Genomic DNA, 25,694 nt, shown 5'->3' on the forward strand with positions numbered 1-25,694 from the left:
ATATAGATATACCCTATACTCACGGCTATAGTACACATATATTTATATTTCTGCTTTTATACATGTTCTTGTTAGAATTATAGAGATGCTTTCTAGAATTCTCCCATTTTTATATGAATAAAGATAAAAATAATTTCAATGTATTAATAAATATATTGTATTAATAAATTATTAAAAATAATGGTACTTATGTAGTATCTGGATGCCCGATTTTGTGATTGTATGCCTTACCTTAAGGCATACAATCAGATGCGATTCGACGCGATTTTCGGCAAAATCGCATCGAAACGCATCCGATATCGCATGCGATTTGATGCGATTTTGAATAGGATTCAATGTTAACAAGGTCCTGTTCATTTCCGCACTATCCAAGTGGGCATAGAGTTGATTTTATATAGCGTGGCGAGGGGATGCGGAAAACATTTTAAGTAATCCGCGACCGCTCGCCACGCTTCGGGCTCGGTGGCTCGCTGCGCTCACCACGCTATATAAAATCAACTCTATGCCCACTTGGATAGTGGAGAAATGAACAGGACTATGTTAACATTGAATCCTATGGAAAATCGCATCGCATGACTACAGATTAGAGGCGGAGAAACGCGTTTTGTTCCAGTCACCGCTGAGGCATTACCCCTGATTGCTGTCTGAACATCACCAGCAGATCCTGCACTAAAAACCTGGGCTGCTACCTGGATCCCTCCTCAGCCTTGCAAAACATCCTGCTGAGTGTGAGAGCAGACTGAGCATTGGACTATACCAGAGTTAATTGTGGCTTTTCATCTATAGCCCAGACACCTCTATTTCTGAGCGGGACTGGCAACTATACAACATGTGCCTTGCCTATTATGTCAAAAAGTTTGAGATCTGAGCCTATCTATACATATGACAAGCATTGCTTGTGTTAAATGTTGTCTGTCGAGTCTGTCTTGTTTTATTCATGAAGTGCACTTCTCTCATTTATGAGTCTCTTTTATTAATTTCATGTATACAACTGTCTCTTTAAAATAAAAAATGTTCATACTTTGGAAGATTAAATTGCAATCTGATTATTCTCTGAACACAGCTGCGCTATCTGTTGGTGCATGTCAGCTTAGGCTGCTTGCATTATTAGCTGTATCCCTGTTACTTAGAAGACAGGCAGGAAGAACATATGAACGTCATCCGTTACAGTCATAATTATACATGAGGAAGTGTGGAGGTGTGGCTTGGAGGAAGTACGATGAGCAGTTACAGCGTAAGCAGGACTGTCTGCATGTCATGGATTTGACTGTAAGGATGTTGAAGTACTGTATGGATGGATGTAACCAGGGTGCATCCGGACACGTCTGACAACGCAAAGGCAGCACCTGCGGCGGCTCCGCATACATCCATTGTGCCTAAGCGGCCTGGGGGGGAGGTCCACCTGTGCAATATTTCGCACAGGAGAAACCCCCTTTAACTCCCAAAGCCAGGGCCGGCAACAGAAATTTTGGGGCCCCATACATTGATCTCTCTGGAGGCCCCCCACCAACCCCTCAAATGATATCAACCCATCCCTATGCTGAAACATAAACTGGACACACTGCGGCCTGCGTTCTATCACACTGATGCTCTCCCTCACCCCATGGCCTGTGTTCTATTACACTGGCATGTTCCCTCATCCCGCTGGCCTGTGTTCTATCACTCTAACACCTTTTGTCACCCTGCGCCCAATCACATTGACACCCTCCCTCACCCTGCGGCCTGCTCTCTATCACACTGATGTGCTCCCTCACCCCGCAGCCTGCATTTTATCACACTGATGCTCTCCATCACCATGTGGCCTGCACTCTATCACTCTGATGCTCTCCCTCATCCTGCACTCTATCACAATGATGCTCTCCATCACCATGCGGCCTGCACTCTATCACAATGATGCTCTCCATCACCATGCGGCCTGCACTCTATCACAATGATGCTCTCCATCACCATGCGGCCTGCACTCTATCACTCTGATGCTCTCCCTCATCCTGCACTCTATCACAATGATGCTCTCCATCACCATGCGGCCTGCACTCTATCACAATGATGCTCTCCATCACCATGCGGCCTGCACTCTATCACAATGATGCTCTCCATCACCATGCGGCCTGCACTCTATCACTCTGATGCTCTCCCTCATCCTGCACTCTATCACAATGATGCTCTCCATCACCATGCGGCCTGCACTCTATCACAATGATGCTCTCCATCACCCTGTGGCCTGCACTCATCACTCTGATGCTCTCCCTCACCCTGCAGCCTGTGCTCTATTACACTGGCATTTTCCCTCATCCCGCAGCCTGCACTCTATAACACTGACATGGTCTCTTACCTTACGGCCTGCACTCTATCACACTGATGCTCTCCCTTATACTGTGGCCTGCGCGCTATCACACTGATGCGTTCCCTTACCCTGCATTATACCACACTGACGCCCTCCCTCACCCATGGCCTGCGCCCTTACACACTGATGCACTCCCTAACCCTCCCTACCCCTGCAGCCTACTCCTGACCCTCGTGCCCTGCAGCTTAACCCTAACCCACTATACAATATATACACACACTCACCACCTACTCTTACCGTGAGTTAAAGTTAGGGGGAAGGCAAGGGCATAGATGATGAGGGCTGAGTTAGAGGGAGGGAAAGGGCATAGACACTGAGGGGGGAGTTAGGAGGAGGGTGAGGGCAGGAATGCCAAAGGAGGAGTTAAAGGAAGAGTGAGGGCACAGACGCCAAAGGTAAATACAGTAAATATACACTGTACATGTGTGTGTAACATTAAAACAAATACACTTTGGGCCAGATGCACTAAGCTTCAAAAGTGATAAAATGGAAAGAGGTAAACAGCCAGCCAATCAGCTCCTGCCTGACATTTTTCAAACACTGTTTGTGACATGGCAGGTAGGAGCTGATTGGCTGGTTGTTTATCACTCTCCATTTTATCACTTTAGTGCATTTGGCCCTTTATGTGCAGACTTTGCTATAAAAATTGCCCCCCCTGCCAGTCACTTACCTGATATCTTCTTAAGCTGTGCCTCCTCTTTTTTTCAGGGTGAGGCAGCTGTCACACGTGTATGCCTGGCCCCTGGTGATTGCACACTATCCCACAGAAGGGGAGGCGGAGCTTGGCAGCGGCTGCTGTAGTCCTCTTCTGAGTTGTCAGTTGTTGTCATTAAAGAGCAAAGGAGTCATGCAGCCAGCAAGGACGAGGCGAGCCCTGGACTTCACTCTGCCGGCTCCACAGCTGCCTATAATAGTTTGAAGCAGCCGACAACTGCAGCGCACCTCAGTAAGGCAGCAGAGTGCCTCTTCAGACTGGTGTCTCCCTGCTTTGTTTGCATACCTTGCTGAGTGGGTAGCGCTGGGCTTGCCTGGAGTCCCATGTAGCCCCACCCCCAGACCATTGTAGCTCTGCCCCCTTTTGACTCCAGAGTGGCTGATCGGCAGGGCTGGGCATCAATCTATTCCGAGGGAGCGAGGTGAAAGGAATGGGGTAGCTGTCTCTGAGTCCCTCATGCACAGTGCAGGACTGAGCAGAGGGTGGCTGGCCTTGTGGCCCCTAAGGTTGTCTGGATGGCTGTCCCCCTTGACCCCCCTGTCGCTGGTGCGGCCAAGGGCAAGTGTTATGCGTTTAACGATTCTACTTGTCTGCTGGGTCAGAGGTGCTGTTTTCGGCACACCTGTACCCACTGCGGGGGCAACCGCCCAGCCTCTAAGTGCTGGCTGCAAATGATAATAAATAGAAATAGAATTGTGAGAGATTAAGTACCAGATAATCAGCTTCTACCTTACATTTTACAGGATGTCAGTAGTTTGTTGGTTGCTACTTAATCTCATCATTTTATCTCTCTTCAAGCTTTGATAAACACTCCCCTTAAAATGTAATTTTAATAATTGGCACACTTCCCTAAAACAACTTACAATTAGTGATTATTAACATGACTATAATGGTCACCTGTGTTACTTTGTCATTACCATATTTATGGTATTAAGTATTTTGTGAAGCAGAAATGATATTCAATTTACATTTATTTTCAACAAATAAATCAGTAGTTATATAATTTGAACAATGCTCTTAAAATAGAAAAATGATATGTCAGTAATGATGACATGCGATGACTCTGGTTACAACAACAACAGGTAACATACTAAGACCACGCAGAACCACAGCATGGAGAATGTTGCTGTGGTACCACTGCTGCTCTGAAGATTTTTTGGTATATTCGATTTACATTGAGTGCAGTTGAATCCACAGAAGTCACAATAAGATATGTTTTTCATTGTCAAAGAATTATAGGTTCGTGTTGCTGTGTTTCCTGAAATAAAGATAACCAGCATTAAGAACATTTATATTTAAAAATCAAAAATCAAATGAGACCTTTGTTTTAGCCTGTAAAGCATTGTAGCAGTGACATAAATGCATAGCCAGATTAACAATGAGGTGGCTGGAGCTGCAGCTCCAGGCCTCCACATAAAAATAGGCCCATCGTGATGATCACCAGACAGATACCAGTTAGCCATAAATCATAACTATTAAAATAGCATCTCTATTTGACACATTTATGCAAGTTTTATACTTTTATATAGTTAGGGAGACATTGGGGCCTCCAGTGTATGAGTTCTACATCTCTACATTATATTGGCGTCACCTTCTCCACTTTTCAAAAGAGGTCCTTGAACAATTTCAGCTCCAGGCCCATTAGGCCCTCAATCCAGCCCTGCATAAATCGATCCCCTGGCTCTTAACCTTCAGATCACATGACTGCATTACAGGAAATGAAAATACTCTATTTGATTATTATCAGAAAGTTTAATCTTTCATACAATAATATTTTCTATAAGAGTCAAGGCTGGATTCATTGTAAAGCTACTGAAATGTAGACTTATTATTTGTGAGTGACATTATTGTATACTGGTTTATATCAGTGCATTCATGCTTTTGACTGGATAACAGAGTAGGCTTTCTAGCACAGCATAAAAGCAAAGGCACTATGTCTGTTTATGGATCTAAGGGGTCTTCCATTCAGTAGTGGATTTCAGGCCTGCACGTGTGAGGGGGGGGGGGGGGGTTCCAGGTATCCAGAAGGCCCCCCTGCTGTCTGATTTTAAACACAGCCTACAGAAGCTGTTTCTCGGGCTGACAGCAGGGGAGCTAGCTGCAGTGGCAGCATGCAGCTCCTCCCGGTTAGTCAGTGCTACGTGTGGCTGGCCGGGGCGAGGCAGGGATTTGTCCACAGCAGCTAAACAGGTACACTCCTCTGATGTTTGAGGAAGTGAGTGGGGGGAGGGGGCTGTATGTTGTGTGTGTTTCTGTGGATATGGTGTATGTGTGTATGTCCAGAATGATAATGGAGAACCATTATTTGGAGGATAAAATTGTGAAAGAACAAGAAGCCCTTCCTCCTGGTGCTGAAGCTGCTGCCACTAGTCATGACATAGAACATAAAATGCCAGCAACGTCATCTGCCAATGCCCAATGTCATCATAGAGGGCATGTCAAATCTAAAATGGCAAAGTTCAATAACTTGAAGAAAAAAAAAAATGTAAATCGCTTCAGAAGGAACGTAAAGCCTGAGGCCCTGGCCAATGTTCATGACAAATGGTTCAGATTCACACAATAATCTAAGATCTCACCCCCCCCCCCCCCACTAGAAAATGTAAGTAAGTTAAGCTGTCTCTAAAAACACAGCAAACAACTGTGCCTTCTAAAGACATAGGGCGGGATGTACTAAAGGGAAAATGCGGTAAAACCCCCGTTTTACCGCATTTTGCTATGTACTATCACCGGTTCGCCCCGTTTTCGCAGGCCAGGGTATCGCCACCCAGAGGGTGGCGATACCCTATAGAAGCCTATGGGCTTCTTTCGCCGCCCGACGTACGCCGTCCGCACGCCGCCCCCCCCCCTCCCTTCTTTAACCTCCTCCTCCCCCTGGTGTCACAGCCGGGAGGACATCCGGCTTCAGGGGGGAGGAGGAGATGCAGGGGGACGCTGGCAGCCGCCGGGAGGTGACGGAGACCCCCGCAGCCCACATCACAGGTATCGCGGGGGTCTCCGTTACCGCAGCCCGATGCTGGCCGCATATGTTAGTACATATGCGGTAGCATCGCGGCGGCTGCCGTGCGAAGGGCGGGGATGTATGTTGATACATCCCGCCCTAAATATCACAAATCCCCAAGGAGAGTCCAAGAGTGTTGGTGGCTCTTTCCACCATTTGCATGCCCTCTGCATATGCTGGAAGGATCACCCAAAGCCCAGTTCCTATATTTGGGATTGAAGGTGTCAATGTTGTACAGCAGGAGGAGGATATTGATGTAGCTGGCGCTGTGGAGGAAGTTGACAAGGAGGATGCTGCTGATGGTGATATGGTTTGCTTAAATGAGGCACCGGGCGAGACAGTTGTTGTCTATGGGATGCAAAAGGCCGTCGCCATGCCTGGGCAGAAGACCAAGAAATCCACCTCTTTGGTCTGGAATTATTATCCAGATCTGTACAACAATTGACTCGCCATATGTAGCTTACGTAAAGCTGCAATAAGCAGGGGTACGGCCGTTGGCCACCTAGGGAAATCCTCTTTTATGCATCACCTGTAGTTCGTTTAGTTTGAAACTGTGGCTAGGACCGCAAGCAGTCCAGGGACATCTAAATCCCTTGATCCTGTTGTATCCAAGTGCTTGAAAACCACAAGTGCTTGAAAACCACAGCAGCAAGTCACTCCTCGTTAATTTCCTCCTTGATCTGGATCGGAGGTAGTCCTGCAGGCAATGTCACCATCATGACTGACTCCTCTTCTATTCAGGATTCTGTACTGCTATGCTTACTGCTACTGCTGCTGCTGGGAGTCATTCATCATCCCAGAGGGGAATTCAGAACACCGGTACTTCTTTCACTAAGCAATTGACTAGGCTGCAATGTTGGTTCTAGTCACATGTTATTCTGAGCCAATCCTGTGTGGTCTATTTCCCTGTAATACTTCATCATACTGTCAGCCAATCCCCGCTTCCCAGTGGGTATAAGTATGCTGGGAAATCTAGACCTAATTGCTGGTACTTCAATTGTCTTATGCAGTTGTGTCTCTCTGCGCAGTGTGTTTGCTTCCATCTTCTGTGATCCTCTATCCAGAGAAGGATACTCACCTCAGCATTACCTTGCCTAGCCTGAGTTGTCGATGTTCCACCATCGTTCCTGTGCTATTGATGTTTCACCATCATTCCTATCGATGTTCCAGCCATCATTCTTGTGCTATCAATGTTCTAATCATTGCTCCCCAGCATCCGATGCTCTAATCATCGCTTCTAAGTATCTGATGTTCTAACCATCACTCCCAAGCATCCAATGTTCTAATCATCGTTCTCAAAGTAGTCGATGCTCTAATCATAGTTCTCAAGTGTCTGGTGATCTATATCATTGCTCCCAAGCTTATCTCAAGTTATTATGTTTATCGGCTTTAGTCACATTCAAGAACTGCATCAGTGCGCAGTGCGGAGGTCCTTTGATAAAGCTACCTGGTGTAGCAAAACGCGTAAGGAAGCTGCTGCACCTCCCAACCAAGGACTTCTGGATTGCAGACCTGATTATTTCCATCCAAATCCCATTTTGGATACAAAAAAAATCAAATCCACAGAGGTACCAAGAGATAGAGGACAACATCCCACTTCACACAATCAGCGGTAGGAGTTGGTTATTTGCGCCATCTTTGGGCCACTCCTTGCAAGAACTATCCTTCACCCTGTTCTCCCTCTGGACCGACATTGCGGGGACATTTGATGCTTCAAATGGATTTCTGAATATTGGGACTCTCCAGGCTGCTTCCCTCCTAAAAACTGTGTGGTTGGTGCAGTGGTGTAGTTAGGTGCCACGGCGCCCGGAGCAAGGGCATGTTTTGCGCCCCCCCCCCTCCCCCCCCCAATATGTCATAGGTGAGGCTCCTGCGCAGTGAAAACTTGGCACGGACCAACATTACACCACACACCGTAATGCCCATTGCACATTTTAGTGAACTTTGTAATTCCAATAACACATAAGCCCACACATGATGCCCATGACATACTATATAACACTCCACAATGCCCATGACATACTATATAACACTCCGCAATGCCCATGACATACTATATAACACTCCGCAATGCCCATGACATACTATATAACACTCCGCAATGCCCATGACATACTATATAACACTCCGCAATGCCCATTGCATACTATATAACACACTATAATGCCCATTACACATTTGACACATAAGTGCCACTTACCTAGATGCTCAATGCCAGGGGCTTCATGCTCAATGCCAAGGGGCTTCATGCTCGATGCCAAGGGGGACTGAATTTGCTCGTTGCCCAGGGGTTCAGAACTGTGCAGCGGCCCGCTCCCGGCCGCTGTGCAGCAAGGTGGGAGGATGGGTGCAGCAGGGTGGTAGGGTCGGTGGGTGGGTGCAGCAGGCCGGGAGGGTTGGTTGGTGCCGCAGGGTGAGTGGGTGCAGCAGGGTGGGATGGTTGGTGGGTGCAGCAGGGTGGGTGGGTGTGTGCTTGCAGCAGGGTGGGTGGGTTAGTGCAGCAGGGTGGGTGGGTGCAACAGGGTGGGTGCAGCAGGGTGGGTGGGTGTGTGCTTGCAGCAGGGTGGGTGGGTGGGTTGGTTTGTGCAGGTGGGTGGGTTGGTTTGTGCAGCAGGGTGGGTGGGTGATTTTGTGCAGCAGGGTGGGTGGGTTGTGTGGGTTTGTGCAGCAGGGTGGGTGGGTGGCTGCTTGCAGCAGGGTGGGCGGGTTTGTGCAGCAGGGTGGATGGGTAGCTGCTTGCAGCAGGGTGGGTGGGTTTGTGCAGCTGGGTGGGTGGGTGGGTGCGTGGGTGATGCAGGGTGGATGCAGCAGGGTGGGAGGGTGCACCTTACCTCACCCCTCCCCCTGCTGTGCTGCGCTGCGCTGCGTCGCGTCCATCCCTCCCTCCCCTCCTCCTGGCTCCCCGCTCCCCGCTGTGTCCGGGAGAACACTGCAGTGCTGCTAAATATTCATATCTCCCGCTGGACCGCTAGCCAATAGGCACTCGCGGTCCAGCAGCCACCAGTTGATTGGCTTCTGCACCGCAAGCGCCCATTGGCTAGCGGTCCAGCGTGCGGGAGACGTGTTGAGAAGTTTACATAGCTGCAGCACGTCTCTCGCGGGGGAGCGGGCAGGGCAACGGCGGAGGCGGGCGAGCGAGCTGGCGGTGCCGGCACAGCTCCGGCGCCAGGCTAGCTTCCTGCGCCCGGAGCGTGTGCTCCGCCGGCTCCGGGCTCGCTACGCCTCTGGGTTGGTGAGGACTTTGAGCACAGTTCTCAATTTTATTCATTTCTTTTATAGCATAACATCATTGTTTTTAGTACTGGCATAGTGTGTTTTTAGCATGCATTAATAAATTATTGTAATAGACCTACAAATCTGTTTTTTTTTTTTTAATTTTCAATAGCGCTGCTCAATTTTTTCTTGTGTATTCTGTAATTGTGTGCCAATTACTTTCTAGCAGTTGTCAAGTACAATCTTCTCTGGCTTTTATCACCTGTTGATCTTTAATAAAAGTGATTGTACTTTTACCACTGTCTTCTTCATGCTCATCCTGCCTCTGGGCTTACTCCAGTGCCATACTATGGGTTCATGTATTCAGGTCTAATCAAGCCTCTCTTCGATTCATCCATCAGTCAGAGCCTACACCTGGGGCCTTCGTCGTCTTGACTCAAATCCCAGGCGTGACACGGGGGCCTGCAAAATTGCGGGACACTTTCGCTATTCTCCACCTGGAGCGCCATCATAAACTCTTCAACCTGCCTTGCCATCACCTCAAACAAGAGAATGTGATGTGCTGGAACTCCACCCTTTATATGCTGCAGATGGAGGAGCAGCAAAAGGCCATTCAAGCCTACGCAGCCACCTACGACATAGGCAAAGGAGCGGGGATGCACGTGACTCCAGACGTTTGAACTTGTCACATGTGAAGCCAGTTCCAACACTGCCAGCTTGAGTCAGGTCATTCCCCTGATCAGGCTGTTGGAGAAGCAGCTGGATAAAGTGGTGGAGGAGCTAAAGCATTGTTTTTACACATAGCATGTAGCTCTTGTGAATGAAGCCCTTCATACACTTTGCCAGGATATGAGGGTGGTCAGTCTATTAAAGTCAGAGGAATACATTCTGGCCACCGTGCTCGATCCTTGGTTTAAAGCATATGTTGTGTCTGTTTCCAGCAGACACAAGTCTACAGTGGGGCAAAGACCTGCTGGTCCGGAGATTGTCACCTGAAGTGGACCATGATATGGCAACAGCTCCTCCTTCATTTTCTCCCACATATATGGCTGCGAGGAAACACAAATTTCCCACACGACCCGCTGGTGGTGATGCAGGGCAGGCAGGAGCAAGTTTGGACATCTGGTCTGGACCTGCCAATGTTTGCTGACATGTTTGCTGTCACATACAACATACAACGCTGTCACCACTGAATAAATGGTGGAGGATTACTTTGGTGACAGTATCCAAGTAGATATTTCAGACAGTCGTACCTGTACTGGCAGAAAAAATGTCAGTTTGGAGGCTCCTGTACAAACTGGCTCTATTTTACCTGAGTTGTCCCCCCTCCAGTGTGTACTCCGAAAGAGTTTTTAGTGCAGCCGGGAACCTAGTCAGTGAGTGGCATAGTAGGTTGCTTCCACAAAATGAGAAGAACATGATGTTCATCAAACTGAATGATCAATTCTTCAACGAAGACCAGCAATTGCCTCCAGAGTCTAAAGAGGGACCTGTAATGGTGGATTCCAGCGGGGACGAATTGATAATCTGTGAGGATGAGGATGTACACACTGAAGGGGGTGAGGAATCGGAGGATGAGGACGACATCTTGCCTCGGTTTGTACATGGAGAGATGAACAGCTTCTTTTTTTGTGGGGGCCCAAACAAACCCATAATTTCAGACCCTGTCGCTGAAATGATTGGTTTGTAAAAGTATGCATGTCCTATTTACGCAACATAAGGGTGGGAAGGAGGACCCAGGGACAATTTCCTCTTGTACTTCTTTTTTTTTTGGGGGGGGGGGGGGGGCATTATGTGCTCTTTGGGGCCTAGTTTTTCAAACTGACACCCTAGAAACAGCATTGTGAGGTGTGAGGTATTCAGGATAGACTGGAAATGAGTGAAAATTAATGTTATTGTGGTTTATAATAGCATAGGAGCATAAAAATCCCTATTTCTGCAATTTTAGCAATTTTGATGGGTTTTTAAAAACAATACAGATCCAAAACACATGTGGAAGGCTACTACTGTAGGCATTATTTGTATAAGGGACACTACTACTGTGCTGTGTGCATTATGTGTGTAAGCGGCACTACTACTGCCAGGTCCGGCGACAGGGGGGGTCAAGAGGGACAGCCGTCCCGGGCCCTGACAATGTAAGGGGCCCCAAAGCCAGCCGTCCGGCTGCTCAGCCCCCGCCCACCCAGCTCCGCTGCCCAGGATCTCAGCGCCAAGCTCTGCTTCCCTTTAATTACTGATACCTGCCAGTGTCAGTCTGCCAGTGTAGCCCCCCCCCCCCCCCCTTGCGGCTATTTGCCACGATTCGCTGGTATTTGCCGCGATTCCCGGGTTGGGTGCGAAGGGGGTGGTGAAAATATGACATGTCATCAGTCATGTCATTGTATAATATTGTCCCTGCCCCCCATCAAGAGCTGCGGATCACGGGATTATGCCATGGATGGGAGTTTAAAGATGAAAAAGATGCTGCTGGCCAGACCTGACATAAGTGTCTGCTGCTGTCATCCTCCCTCAAGATTTCAGTGCAAGTGCACTACATGTATATGTACTGTATATGTGTATGTCTGTGTTGTATACATGTGTACATGTATTCTATGTGTATATACATGTATGCATGTTTGTGTGCATATGTATGTAATCTATGTGTGTACGATTGTTTGTATATGTATGTGTGTATGTTACTCGTTGCTGACTTTGGGCCCAGCGACGGGGGAGAGCCAAAAGGGACAGCTGTCCCGTGCCCCAATGATCTGAGGGGCCCAAAGCCAGTGCCTCGCTCAGCCACAGCCGCCCTGTCACCTGGGCCCCCTGCTGCTCAGCCACCTGGCCCCCCACCTCTTAGACACTGGCTCTGCTGCTGCTTAGCCCCGAGACCCCCTGCGACTCAGACACTCAGACTCGCCGGCGCCCAGAACCCAACTGCTCAGACCCAAGCCACTTAGATGTCTGGTCGCCAGTGAAGTGGCCCAAGAGCACTGATGGGTTGGGTGAAGAGGTACTCTGCGCTGGGCTCAGCTATTATATGGCACATCTTGCAACACTATTCCCACCCTCCCTCCATACACCAATACTCCAAACCTCCAACCCTGCTCCGCACCACTACTCCCACCCACCATATCTGCTCAGCACCACAATTTCCATCCTCCTGCCCTGCTCTGTACCACTACTCCCATCCTCCTACCCTGCTCCGCAACACAAGTCTCTCCCTGCTCCACACCACTACAGTGCTTGATGAGGAGGGGGGCCCCCAGAGATATCTGTGTATGGGGCCCCAAGATTTCTGTTGCCAGCCCTGACTACTGTGGCCATTTGTTTTTGTGGAACTATTGTGTGCTGTAATGTGTATTATAGGTATTACTGTGTAGTGTAACTTGAATAAGGGGCACTAATGTGTGTTGTGAATCGTGATGTGAATAAGAGAAACTACCATGTGCTGTTATTTGAATCAGGGACACCATGGGGGTGTCAGAATAAAGTATACAGTATTTACTGTGCATAGAAACCAAATAACTCACCCAAATGTAACTCTCTGCACAAGTTACATCAGCCCCACCTGCAGTGCACATGGTTTTGTCCATTAAAGAAGGATCTTGCTTTTGCAAACCAACCAAAATTACCCACTAAGTGTGGCATAATGTAAATAAGATTGTGCTACTTTATTACATCATTTTAATCAGGGTACTACTGTTTGATCACACCCCTCCTTGTGAGACCACACCACTTTTTGCAGCAAAGTTGTGCATTGTATCTTTTGAAAGGAATGGGAGGAATACAAAAAAAATAAACTTGACTGGCCCTGGCCAGACACGGCACTATTATCAGTGCATGACTCGTGCTGCAGAGTGGGAAGAGAGGTGATGAATGTCATTGGGGAAATAATATTGTTGTTGAGGAAGGGGGACCCCAAATCAGTGCCTTGCTTAGGGCCACATGAGTTCTAATCCACCTGCTTTCACCAGCTGACTTAAATGTGCTCCAATGAAATTTTAAACATTTAAAACTAACTTGTCAAATTGCTAGATGTAGCTAATGAAATCCTAGCAGGTTGTTATTTCAGTTCAATACCCCATGCTATAAACATGCAATATGTATACATGCCTACACTTACTTGTGTTGTAATACTCTACAACTGTCACCACAGCGTCTTTAGAAGCAGCAACTTTTGCAAAACGGACCATTGGAACAGACACGCAAAAGTCATTGTTGGTCAGCTAAGGGACAAAAACAAGCAACATTGAAACCTGCAAGCTACGGTTAAATAAATATGGTCATGTTGAATAAAAGAAAAAATAATATAAAAAAAAAAATGCTTATCATTTTATTTCAACATCATTTCTGATTTAGGATTAGATTAATGGTGAGTGTGAATAAATGAACATAGATGAGCAATCAAAAACATTGGGGGAAATTTACTAAGATGTGTATTCTACATCACATGTGATGTTGCTATGGACAACCAATCAGAATCTACTTCTTATTAATTTAGCACCCTCTAGATGAAAGTAGACAGGATCTGATTGGTTGCCCATAGCAACATCACATGTGAAGTAGAATACACATCTTAGTAAATTTCCCCCATTGTGGTTTGTGTCACTGTAAAGTACTGCACGGGATGCAGTTACAATCCCGGCGGTCAGGATCCCGGCGTTCAGAATCCCGACGCCGGAATCCCGACCGCCGAAATGCCGACACATTCTCCCTCCGTGGGTGTCCACGACACCCCTGGAGGGAGAATAAATTAGTGTGCCGAGCGTAGCGAGGCATCGGGCCCGCTGCGTGGCCAGCGCAGCGAGCCCGCAGGGGGGGCGATCCACGTCCCCCCCTTGTCGGCATTTCGGCTGTCGGGATTCCGGCGTTGGGATTCTGAACGCCGGGATCCCGACCGCCGGGATTCAATACTGAATCCGTACTGCACATATGTATATTCTCATACGCGCATGTGCAGGGCTCCTGTGTGGGCGTCCTCGCCGACCCGCACAGTTGGCATGGTGCTCGCACATGGGGGGGTTCTATGCTGTGATATGTGAACACCCAGTGTTGCATGGGCTTCCCCATGCAAACACTGGGCTTTCCAATGCAAATGCGTCCGTGCCGCAGTGTGCTGGGGGCAGGTGGCTGACAGCCGGCTGCCCTGTCTTCATCCAGGAGGCCGCAAATATAAGTCAGTCGCATAGTTGCAAGCTTACTGAGTCAACCAGAATCAGGCCCCAAATGTAATAGGGTGAGAGTATCAGAAAGTGAGAGATTTTGGGAGAGTTTTCCCATTCTTTTAAAGCAGCAATCAATTACATTGCAAAATCAACCCAGTTTTGGTGTAAATGATTGCCGCTTTAAAAGAATGTGAAAACATTCCCAAAATCTCTCACTGTCTGATCCTTACACCCTATTACATTTGGCACAATGTCTAGATAGACAGTCAAAAGGTCGACAATGCCAAAAAATCGATAGTCATAAGGTCAACACATGAAGAGGTCAACATGAGTTTTTCATGTTTTCTGGTGTCAATGTCAACACTCAGCAATGGATGCCCAAGTAGTGTAGCGCGTACCCTGGGTTCATGTACATGTACCCTTCCGGTTTGAAGTCCATGTGAATAGTAAAGTAAGAAAAAGTCCAGACAAATTTTTTTTTTAATTATGAAAAACTCACGTCTACCATTTGACTGTCGACTTTTTCTCAATGTCTACCTTTTGACTGAAAATCTTTTGGTGTCGACAAAGTAAACAATTTTAACATTTTGTATGCTTTTATACTTACTGAATCAAGATACAAGTAAACTTTATCATCTTTTGGCTCCACCAATTTAAGAGGATCATTGGTGGGTATACCTTCAGGACTTAATTTAAATCCACTAAGAAATCCAACATCTAGGAGTACCATGCCACTCTCTGCATCCTCGCCAAGGTAGCTGAGAACACAAAATAATCAAGTAAGCAGTTTGATACATACATTGTTATAAAAAATATACACATATCTGCCTCTTTCACTCCAGCAGTCCACTCCCTGTGTCCCTCCAGCAGTTCCATGCCCTGTGTACATCCAACAGCTTCCCCACCTCTGTGTCCCTCCAGACCCCTCTCACCTTGTCTTCAGCATGCACAGAGCCTGCTCCTCTTAGTGGCTCTTCTGTGGCGGAAGTGTCATGACATCAAATACACCATGGTCAGAAAAGGAAGCAGCTGATATAGGCTTTCTGTTGGAATTACTGTGCATGGCTGCGGTGGAGGTGGAACTTATTCCCCCTACTACCATTACAGGCCATCGCCACTCTAATCCTTGCCCACATGAACAGATTCATATATGCGTGTCTGTGTGTAAATCTGATATTGATAATACCCAGTGCCTTCCCAGTCATTCACCTCACCTAACAGCACTGACTAAAACGATTAAAAAATATGGGTAGAAGATTAGAATATATGGAGATTTACCTCATGCATACGTCCACAGAAAGCCTCTGAATGTTACTTGGATCCTCTATCACTTTCACATCTAGTTGGAATGCTTCGGGCCCAGCGGTGTTTTTTCTACGCCTTGAGGATGGCTTACGATTATATACTAAATTAAGCTGCAAAAAATGTGTAAACGTGTCAGCCATTTGCCAGACTTATTGTTTGTTTGCGATTGTCATCTTTGCTCATCAGATTGTATAAAATATGTATTGTCCTCAATGATGTCTGCATATTTCTCTTTGAAGAGTTTGTTCCCTGACAAATTTCCACAGGCCATGTCTTTAATGACAGCAACTGAAATATACTTGTGGCCCAGTTGACTGGTCTGCTGCTTTTCTTCCAGCCCTCTCCTCAAGAAGGTCCTATATTCATAGCCAATGAAAATGTCCTCCCAGAGCCGGATTAAGGGCCTAATTGGGCTGAAAATGTTCAAGGGCCTACTATAATAAACGAAGGAAGGACAATGCCACGTAGGGATGTAGAATCCATACACTATAAACCCTAGTATATATATATATATATATATATATATATATATATATATATATATATATATAAGCCCTATACAAATATCTAAAAAACAAAAATTGCATGTGTACAGTAGGAATGACATTTTCATGATTATGATCTATGGCCAACCATAATATTAAAATTATGAAAACTTTAAACTTTTGAGCTACAAGAATGTGTCACCTTATAGAAAATGTACTATTGGTTTATGCACAAACGGATTGGGATCATGTGGTCTACAGCATGATGGTCGACAAGCATTAGGTCAACACCATTAGGTCGACATGGGGAAAGGTCGACATGGGACAAGGTAGACATGGCATTAGGTCGACAGGTCATTATGTCAACACAAGCATTGGGTCGACATTGTTTAGGTCGACAGTCAAAAGGTCGACATGGGGTTTTTCCACTGTTTTTTTTTTTTTTTACCCGAATGTCACTACTGTCAACATGGACAAACAGTATTTTATTCTCCCACCATGCCCTAGTGGATGGTAGGGCATGAAATACTGCCTGTCGGCACATGTCCGCTCAAAATAAAAGTGAAAAACCCCATGGTGACCTTTTGACTGTCAACCTAATGCTTGTGGAGACCTAATGACCTGTCGACCTAAAGCCATGTCGAAGTAGACCCATGTTGACCTAGACCCATGTAGACCTAATGGTGTTGACCCAATGCTTGTCGACCATCATGCTGTAGACCAAATGACCATATCCCACACAAACAATGTGAAGAGCTGTGTAATTGTTGACAATGCTGAAATATGTATTATATACTCCAATTCCATACACAGCAGTTAAAGCACGCTTCCAAAACAGTCTACACAAGAAATAATACAATGGAATACCTGGACAAGAGCCAATCCTCTGCCAGATGCAGTAACATTGATTAACAGTGGCTGGGCAACTTCAATCTAGGGTTCAAATAAAACACAAGTTGAGAACAAGACAAACAATTATTTAAAAACACACACAATCACTCACACACACACACACGCACACACACAAGCACAGTAAATGCTTGTATTTATCCATGACAAAAAGCCACATTTACCTGCTGACTTTGTAACAGAAGGAGGTTGGAATTAATATGAAATGTTTTCGGTACAAATGGTCCAGTAGCTGTCACTGTTAGTGATGTTTCACTAGAGGGCACCACCGACACAAACTGGTATAGAGCCTGCAATGCAACCACTGTGTCCTTGTGATAGATGAACAATACATTGTCAGTATACAGAATACTATTCATAAAAACATATAACACATAATATAAATTCATTTTAATATATTGCATTTCTATTATGCCTGCAGCAAACATTCTTGTATTCCTCCAGTCTTTCCCCTGTGTTTCCTATTTGGTATGTCTGAACACTGCATCTAGTACAAAAAGCATACAATGTGCTGCAGCACCGTGCGTTTTGTACTAGATACGATGCAATCTACAACTAAAAGCATGGGCTGCACAGACTTTGTGCTGTGCCTGGGGCATAACTAGATATTCATAGGCCCCCTAGCAAAATTTTGTAAAGGCCCCTTATTTAGCAACTAATGGTGATAAATATATGTAAAACATATTACTTAAACAGCAAAGATGGGCCCCATAGCAGCTGCCCCCCTTGCACTTATGGTAGTTACGCCCTTGTGCTGTGCGATGGGATGTGCATGGGAGCACGCATCTCATCGCACGGCCCTGTCGCACCGTGTATGGGCACATTCAGGCTAGTCTCAAGCCCCGTACACACTAGATGACCCCGCTGGTAGAGTACGTTGCTGGGACGCACTCGATGTTCAGTCTCTACCACCTTTTATGTTCTATAATGGGAAACTTTCCATATCAGTACAGTGCCAAAGATTTCACAGGTCCCGTGTTAAAGAATCAAAACCTACCACCCTGCACTCAATGGCCAAGATACAACAATACGTTTTGTAATAAATATATAACATTTGTTACCTGAGTAGATGAATAGCCACCAAGAGAATTCCTCTGCTCACTGAGCCATTTCATGACAGGGATGCCCTCTGCAATCCTGGCCTGCTGGTAGTAGGAAAGCAGAGCATAGGCTGCCGTCTCTATATCTGTTGTCCTTGGCTGCCAGTAATAACTTGTACTTTCAGAAGGAGAAGACCAGTACTTTGTCCCTCCTAAACGCATAAAACATAATAAAATAATTTCAGTATAATTTCATTAATTTGTGGATATACGATAACCATTCTTAACAATAAGAGTCTCTGATATACCCTTAAGCAGAAAAATGACAGTAAAATAATATTTTAAACATAGTTGCCTACCCTCCTGCATTCTGCAGGAGACTCCCTGAAATTGAAGCAATCTCCCTCTCTCCCTCATTAGTCTAGAAATCTCCCTCATTTCACCTAGCACACATTACACTGTTACATTTTGGGGGTAAAAAAGAAAGAGAGACAGATACATTTACATTGAATCATCAGCACCATTTCCCAGCACTTTAAAGTATAGTAGCTCTTACTAACTGCTTTGGGGCTCATCTAAATTTGGATATAAGTCATTTTAAATTACACACCCACGCTTCTAGGTGCCATGTTCACAATATATTTTCACAATCTCTCCACATATGGAACTAGACACGCTCTTTAGGGTGGAGCTTGACACGCCCCCTCAATGGGGCACTTTGCAAAATTCTATTACCAAGTATAATCTCCCTGAAACTAGTTTTCAAAAGTAGGCAAGTATGATTTTAAATGTAGAACAAAGGCTAGTCAAATAACTAGCAGACATGGGGGGAGATTCTCTAAGAATCTCAGCCCCCCTTCGCCGCTCATCGCAATCATAATTATCGCATATGTTCTAACATATGAGATAATTATAGCAAAGGACAGCTCTTGCGTTAAGAGCTGTCCTTTGCGGTGAGAGTCGCTGGGTCCCAGCAGGTCCTTACGGCTCCCCCCTCCCTCCCACACCCGGCGCTGCTGCTGCACCGGGCTCTCCTCCTCCCTGCACCCGGATAAAGGATAAGTGCAGGGAGGAGGTCACAGGTCCGGGCAGCACAGCTCTGTACTGCCCGGACACAGGTGAGGGGGCGATGCGGGGCGGCGGGGGTCCGTGCGGGGTGGCGGTGGGTTCGCGTTAGAAGCCCATAGGCTTCTATGGGGCATCGCCAGATTTTTTCTGGCGATGCCCCCCGCCGCGGTAACCCGACGGGGGATGCTTAGAGCATCCCGAAATGCTGTAAAAACCCAGATAACGGGGTTTTTACCACATTTTCACCTTAGAGAATCTCCCCCATTGGGCCTAATTCAGTTTTAATCCCTAAAGTGTACAAACTGCTATTAGGTGTTTTTCGCATGCACAGCCACCGCATCATGGATACGTGAAGCTAAAACTGTGGTGCATCCCAGAAGTATGCAATTGCATTTTGAGTACTGCAATCCCATCTCGGGGAGAGACTTTGCATGAAGAGTGGCATTGTCCGATGCCGGACATTCCCCAGCATGCGAGAGACACCATTGCAGTTTTGCTGTTTTAGCCAAACTGCAACTGATGCTAAATCAGTGTTCCATTGTTCAGTACACTCAACTTTGTTATAGCAAGTAGTATGTCAGCTCCTTTTTGTTACTTTGTAGCGCTAAAATAGACTTTTTGATAAGTTTTAATACAAAAACAAATGATTTGTTGAACAATTAATAGTTAACAATTTAGCTGTAATAATGACCAAGTGAAGAAATCTTAAGCTGCTACGAACAGCTGAAATAGTGAGATATAGGCCCTTATTCTGATCGGTGCGTACTTTCCCGAATTCTTACGGAGCGGTCCGCACGCAACGCTATGCGGACATCATCCGTATAAACGCCCATCGAGCCTCCGCATTCGGACGGACTCACTCTTTAAGAACAGGGCGTGTGTACGGACGACATACAAACCTTGCGTGTGCGGTGGACACGTACAGATTCTGCACGGTCTTACAGCGTAAGCACGGTCTTACCGCGTCAGAACGTACGGGAACCTGGCCGTACGCACCGATGCGGAGTATTTACGCTAAATACAACACTATTTATCTGAGCACAGAAATCGATCACATGACCCACTTATGCAATTAGGCAACCTCATTAAAAAGGGATTGTTTTCTATTAATTTGTGACGGTTTCTAATTTATTTTATAAGTTCATGTAATAAATGTTTTTTTGTTTCCCCCAAATGTGTGGTTTAATTGATACATGTAGAAGTGACATGTGTATTTCTATTATTAATATTAAGTTGTGTTCATTATTTGCAGTGTAAAAGTGTGTGAAAAGTGCAGCATATATGTGTGTGCTTAGTAATGGTCCATTTAAGCTGCAATGGTTCCAATTGAAACAGTGACAAGCGTGTAATTAACAAGTAATGAGTAAAGGAGTGGATTGTATTGTGTTCAGCTGACAATGGTTTTAGTGATTAGGCGTTCCGATTGCCTAGCGCATGACCGAGTGGTGTCCGCAAAGCAATACTTGCTTATGGACACCGCATATTTCTTGCCTTTTTGTTTGCGTGCATTCGGTGTGCTGTCCGAATGCACGCCTACCAAAATAAGTGCACTCCCCCGTGTCCGCCCATGTTTCCGCCCAGTTTAGCCCACTTTGAAACTACGCCCCTGTGTAGTTCCGAATGATGCCCCTAATACGCCCATATTTCCCGAGTGATTGCGGTGCACATTTCTGTACGGTATTAGTGAGTACAAGTACGGAGACCATGCGTGGCACATGCACATAGCGTTCCCCACGCATGCGCAGACGGCTAAAAACCGCCATCCGAAAGTATGCGGAAATGTACGCACCAACCAGAATAAGGCCCCTAGTTAGTAATGCTGACATTCAAATTATGGATACTGCAATGTCAGAGTGTCGGTATGTTTAATCAAATGGTCGACGTGTTCATCATCATAAATCTTGCTTTAATTACAGTAAGAAGTTATGTAGCAATCAGGGTTAGGGATAAGGCCCATACACACTGGGCAACTTTGAGCTGAAAGATGCTCAAAACATCAAGTTTGCATCATCGCCAGGAAAGCCGCTTATCTGCTGGTATTACCAGTAGATGAGCGGCATTGAGGATGGCTTTGCATAACGCTGCGCTATGCAAAGCCATCCTCCCCCTGCTGGTGGCACGGTCAGGGGAAAGCCCCTGTGTATGCACTGAGCAGCTTTCCCCCCAGCGATGATAGCGAACATCGCTGTCCATACACGCTGGGCATAATCGCCCAGTGTGTATGGACCTATAGACTCTAGTTAGGATTATTGTAAAATAAGAGTGTTGATGACAGTACCAGCATCCTGAAAGTCGACATTCACAACATATCAATAAGTTTATCTCACCATAATGAGTGTAGGAATTCTGAATACAACATGCCGTATCACGCCCAAAATAGTTATTCTACAGAGTATTTGTCCTTGTCAATCATTTTGTGTCAGTCACAAAACAAAATTCTGCTGTTATAAAGTCACATACATATGTGTCACTGTATATCTTATATTTTTACAATAACTACATAGCAAAGCATATATAATCTATACTTGCATGTCATAACCTGTGGCCAATAGGAATAGACACTATAAGCTTTCAAACTGTATGACTTGCAACCACCTATTTTGGGTATCCTTGCGAAGGCCTAAGCAGGGGTCTTCAACCCATGGCCCGCGGGCCACAAGTGGCCCGCTGAGTTGTTTTGACTGGCCCGCCTGTAAATGCCGTTTAAAAAAAACCAACAACCCTGTAAGTGCCGTTTAAATAAGCCAAAACCTTCCACGCTCATCCCTTTACATGGGGGACGTGGCGGAGGAGGACGTGCAGTGGCTAGGGTGGACGGGACATGCACATTGTGGATTTCCTGAAGCTGCACACACGTCCAGCCCGCGCCCTTTCAGAGAAGACAGCCGCCGCCGCGTGACAACCGGCTCCAGACCTCTGATGCTGCGCACCCGTCCCTGCCTGCCTCCTTCTCATTGAAGACAGCCGCCGCCGCCGCCGCCAGCAGGAGCAGCCCTCTGAAAGGGAAATACGGAGATTAAGGCAGGTTTCTTAAGGGGAGGGGGGAGGTGAGCTGCCTGCCTGCAATGCGGTGCTGACTGGGGGGGTGAGATGGCTGCAATGCGGTGCTGACTGGGGGGGGGGGGGGTTAAGCTGGCTGCAATGTTGTGCTGAATATTGGGGGAGGGGAGCATCTGGCTGTGCAGTGCTGACTATGGGGGAGGGGGGCTGGCAGTGCTGTGCTGATTATCAATGGGGGGGCTGTGCAGAGATGCCTATGTTTGGGGTGGAGGGAGCTGTGCTGTCTATCTATGAACTGCTGTGCTTTATGGGGGCTGTGCTGGCTATCTAGAATTACCCCTTTCTGACCAGTGACACTACTGGTGGCATTTTATGAGGGACACTACTGGTGGCATTTTATGAGGGACACTACTGGTGGCATTTTATAAGGGACACTACTGGTGGCATTTTATGAGAGGCACTGCTGCGGGCATCATATGTATAAGCAGGAGTATTGGGGGCATTATAGTGCAATGGGCATCATGGTGTGTGGCATAATGTGTAATGGGCATTATGGTGTGTGGCACAATGCATAATGGGCATTACAGATAAACAGTGTATATTGATTTAAGTAGCCTGTCATTGCTTGGGCTTGATTTGTGAGGAGTTCTAGGTCACTGTGTGGGCCTTCATGTTTATATGTCACGGTGCGGCCTTTAGCCAGCCAACTTAAGCGTGGAAGGACAACAACCATTCCTGCGGTAACCAATATCTGGTCATGCAGGTTGCAAAAGTGAAATGTCAGGTAATGGTTTTCCTGCTAGTTCACACGCTTATAATTAGACCACACCCCTTTTGGGGAGCGCGCGCCTACGGCGCGCACAATTTCTTCAATATAATATTATGTATGGGGGAGCTGCATTTTTTTTCTTTTTGCACTGGGACCCTAATTGTCTAGAAATAGCCCTGCTGCTGATTATATATTGGGGGCAGGGTTTATGTGTATGGGCAGCTATGCCAACTATGTATGCCGGGGCTGTGATGTCTATCTATGAAAGGCTGTGCTAAATACCACAGTAGAGATTAGTGGCCCTCGGACTTCGTTTAATTTTTTAATGTGGCCCACACTGTCGGAAAGGTTGAAGACCCCTAGCCTAAAGAGAGAGTGGTAAGTGCTGAATAACTGGCATGTATTTAAAGAATAAACAGCCACATGTTTCATTTTATATGAAAAGGCTCATTTCTGCAGTAGAGAGCCATTTTGTAGGCAAACAAATACTCATGAGAATGCTTTTATTAATTTTTCAGGGACATGTTAAGGGCCAGAAAGGAGGGGTGAGTGAGCAAGGCAATCCCCATGAAGCAGAGCCTAGGGGGGTGGCACTGTTGTTGCCCACTGTCACCTGTATTTGGCTTGAAGGGTGCATAACATGGCACCCTGCAGTTGGGATGCAGTTACAATCCCGGCGGTCGGGATCCCGGCGTTCAGAATCCCGACGCCGGAATCCCGACCGCCGAAATGCAGACACATTCTCCCTCCGTGGGTGTACACGACACCCCTGGAGGGAGAATAAATTAGTGTGCCGAGCGTAGCGAGGCACCGGGCCCGCTGCGTGGCAAGCGCAGCGAGCCCGCAAGGGGGGGGGCGATCCACGTCCCCCCCTTGTCGGCATTTCGGCTGTCGGAATTCCGGCGTCGGGATTCTGAATGCCGGGATCCCGACCACCGGGATTCAATACTGAATCCCTGCAGTTACTTCCTAGTTCTGGCAGCCCCACATCTTCATTGTGTCATCATTGCCTGGCCAAAATGGGAACTGGATCTGAGTTACTAATTTTTACAGTTTTTATTAAATATATATGAGGTATACTTTGCAAGGCTGCATTCTATCACTTCAGTCTACAAGATGGCTGCCAATATTGAGTGTACTGTAGGTAACAGGTGCACTGTAAACATAAGGGTAAATATTCTATATAAGCTTAATATTGCATTAACTTAGTCACACAAAAAGAAGTAAAAATAAACCTATTCCCATTATTGTAATGCACAAACTGAATTGAGTTGCTCGGAGATATATCACTAACAAGAATAGACAAATATACAAAAAACATTTTATGATGAAAACTTATATATACTGTATTGTATAATTATTGTTTGCTTTAAACATTCATAAAGACTTAACATGAACTAACCGTTGCTTGATTCAGTTGCCCTTGAATCGAGTTGGTTGAGTGCATCCGCTGCTTTGGTGCTATTGGCCAGTGATAGCGCATACACAACAACTGACAAGGTGTAATTACTGGAAATTCCCTCAGCAAACTTTCCCTCCAGATATTGCACAGCTTTGAGAACTCTGGACTGGTAACGGTCCTAAAACAAATGACATCACATACAGTACTTCAAGTATGGAAAACTCATTGAATCAACATACATGGGCCCAGCAGTGGCAGTGTCAATTTGTAGCTGAGGACCAGGGCTTTCCAACGAGCTCAGCCCCGTGTCTCTATCCCCCCGGGAACCGGAGATATCGCCTGGCAAAGCTGTAATGTTTTTCCCCATAGGATAATATGGGACCCGTCAATTCCAACCCCCACCCAGTTCCGATGGGTGCCAGTCCCCCCCACGGCATCACAGAAGCTTGTGATTGATCATTTAATTCCAAATCGCTGGGCCTTCAATATGATACCAGGCTGGTCCATATTGGTCAATCGGTTCCAGAGTTATTACGTGTAAACCGATTGTTTTATTTTTGAAATGTAATTTCATGGCTGTTCATGTTCTTTGAGGGCAGATTACTCTGGAACCAAACGTTCCAGTTTCACTGGACCAAAATCATTCAAAGCCCACTCAAAAGTTCTTCAATATGATACTTGTCTCATGTAAATGGGTCCGTTGGTTACGAAGATATAGCTGGTTAAATGAGATAACTGGTTAAAGGGGAGGGGTGGTTTTCTCTCCCCCTCACACCAGAAAATGCAGGGACTAGGCTGGTGTAAAAGGGGCCAACCTGGGAATGCATTTTCTGGTGTGAAAGGGGTATTATTTCAATTTGCCGGGACCTGCAGTGCTCTGAATACAGCCAGGCTCTGCCACTGTCAGTGGCTATCACTTCTGCATGGCGGCTATCCCCCATTTACCGCGAGCATGTATCCCCCTTGGCAATGAGCATGTAGATAAGCAGCACTTATGTAGCATAATTTTTAATAGGCATTATGGTGTTTGACATAATACATAATGGATATAATGGCGTGTAACTTAACGTGTAATGGACATTATGGTGTAAATGTTTAATGCGTGCCTTTGGTGGACAATGTCCCTGTTTATGAAGCGTATTGTGAATTTTGGCTTAATCTGTGTGGCATTTTGTGAATTCTGCCTCAATCCGTGTGGCATTATGTGAATTTTGGCTCAATCCAGGTGGCATTATGTGAATTTTGGCTCAATCTGTGTGGCATTATGTGAATTTTGTCTCAATCCGTGTGGCATTATGT

At 46.3% G+C, this 25,694-nt stretch overlaps 1 protein-coding gene across 2 annotated transcripts in view; it reads right to left on the reverse strand.

The window, feature by feature from the left end:
• Nucleotides 1–4,063: 4,063 nt before the first annotated feature.
• The window catches only part of LOC146064101 (CD109 antigen-like), a 160,218-nt gene continuing 138,587 nt past the window's right edge, over nt 4,064–25,694 (reverse strand). For both annotated transcript variants that reach the window (XM_083177200.1, XM_083177201.1), the window contains 8 exons: nt 24,396–24,573; nt 18,178–18,368; nt 17,281–17,427; nt 17,075–17,140; nt 15,696–15,832; nt 15,025–15,175; nt 13,376–13,478; nt 4,064–4,317 (listed from right to left, as the gene is read on the reverse strand). In XM_083177200.1, coding sequence (XP_083033326.1) covers nt 4,127–4,317; nt 13,376–13,478; nt 15,025–15,175; nt 15,696–15,832; nt 17,075–17,140; nt 17,281–17,427; nt 18,178–18,368; nt 24,396–24,573 — 1,164 coding nt within the window. In that variant the 3' untranslated portion in view covers nt 4,064–4,126. The remainder of the gene's footprint in view (nt 4,318–13,375; nt 13,479–15,024; nt 15,176–15,695; nt 15,833–17,074; nt 17,141–17,280; nt 17,428–18,177; nt 18,369–24,395; nt 24,574–25,694) is intronic.

This window comes from Crinia signifera, chromosome 3 (assembly GCF_055691185.1).
Source record: "Crinia signifera chromosome 3, ASM5569118v1, whole genome shotgun sequence".
Taxonomy (NCBI): Eukaryota; Metazoa; Chordata; class Amphibia; order Anura; family Myobatrachidae; genus Crinia; species Crinia signifera.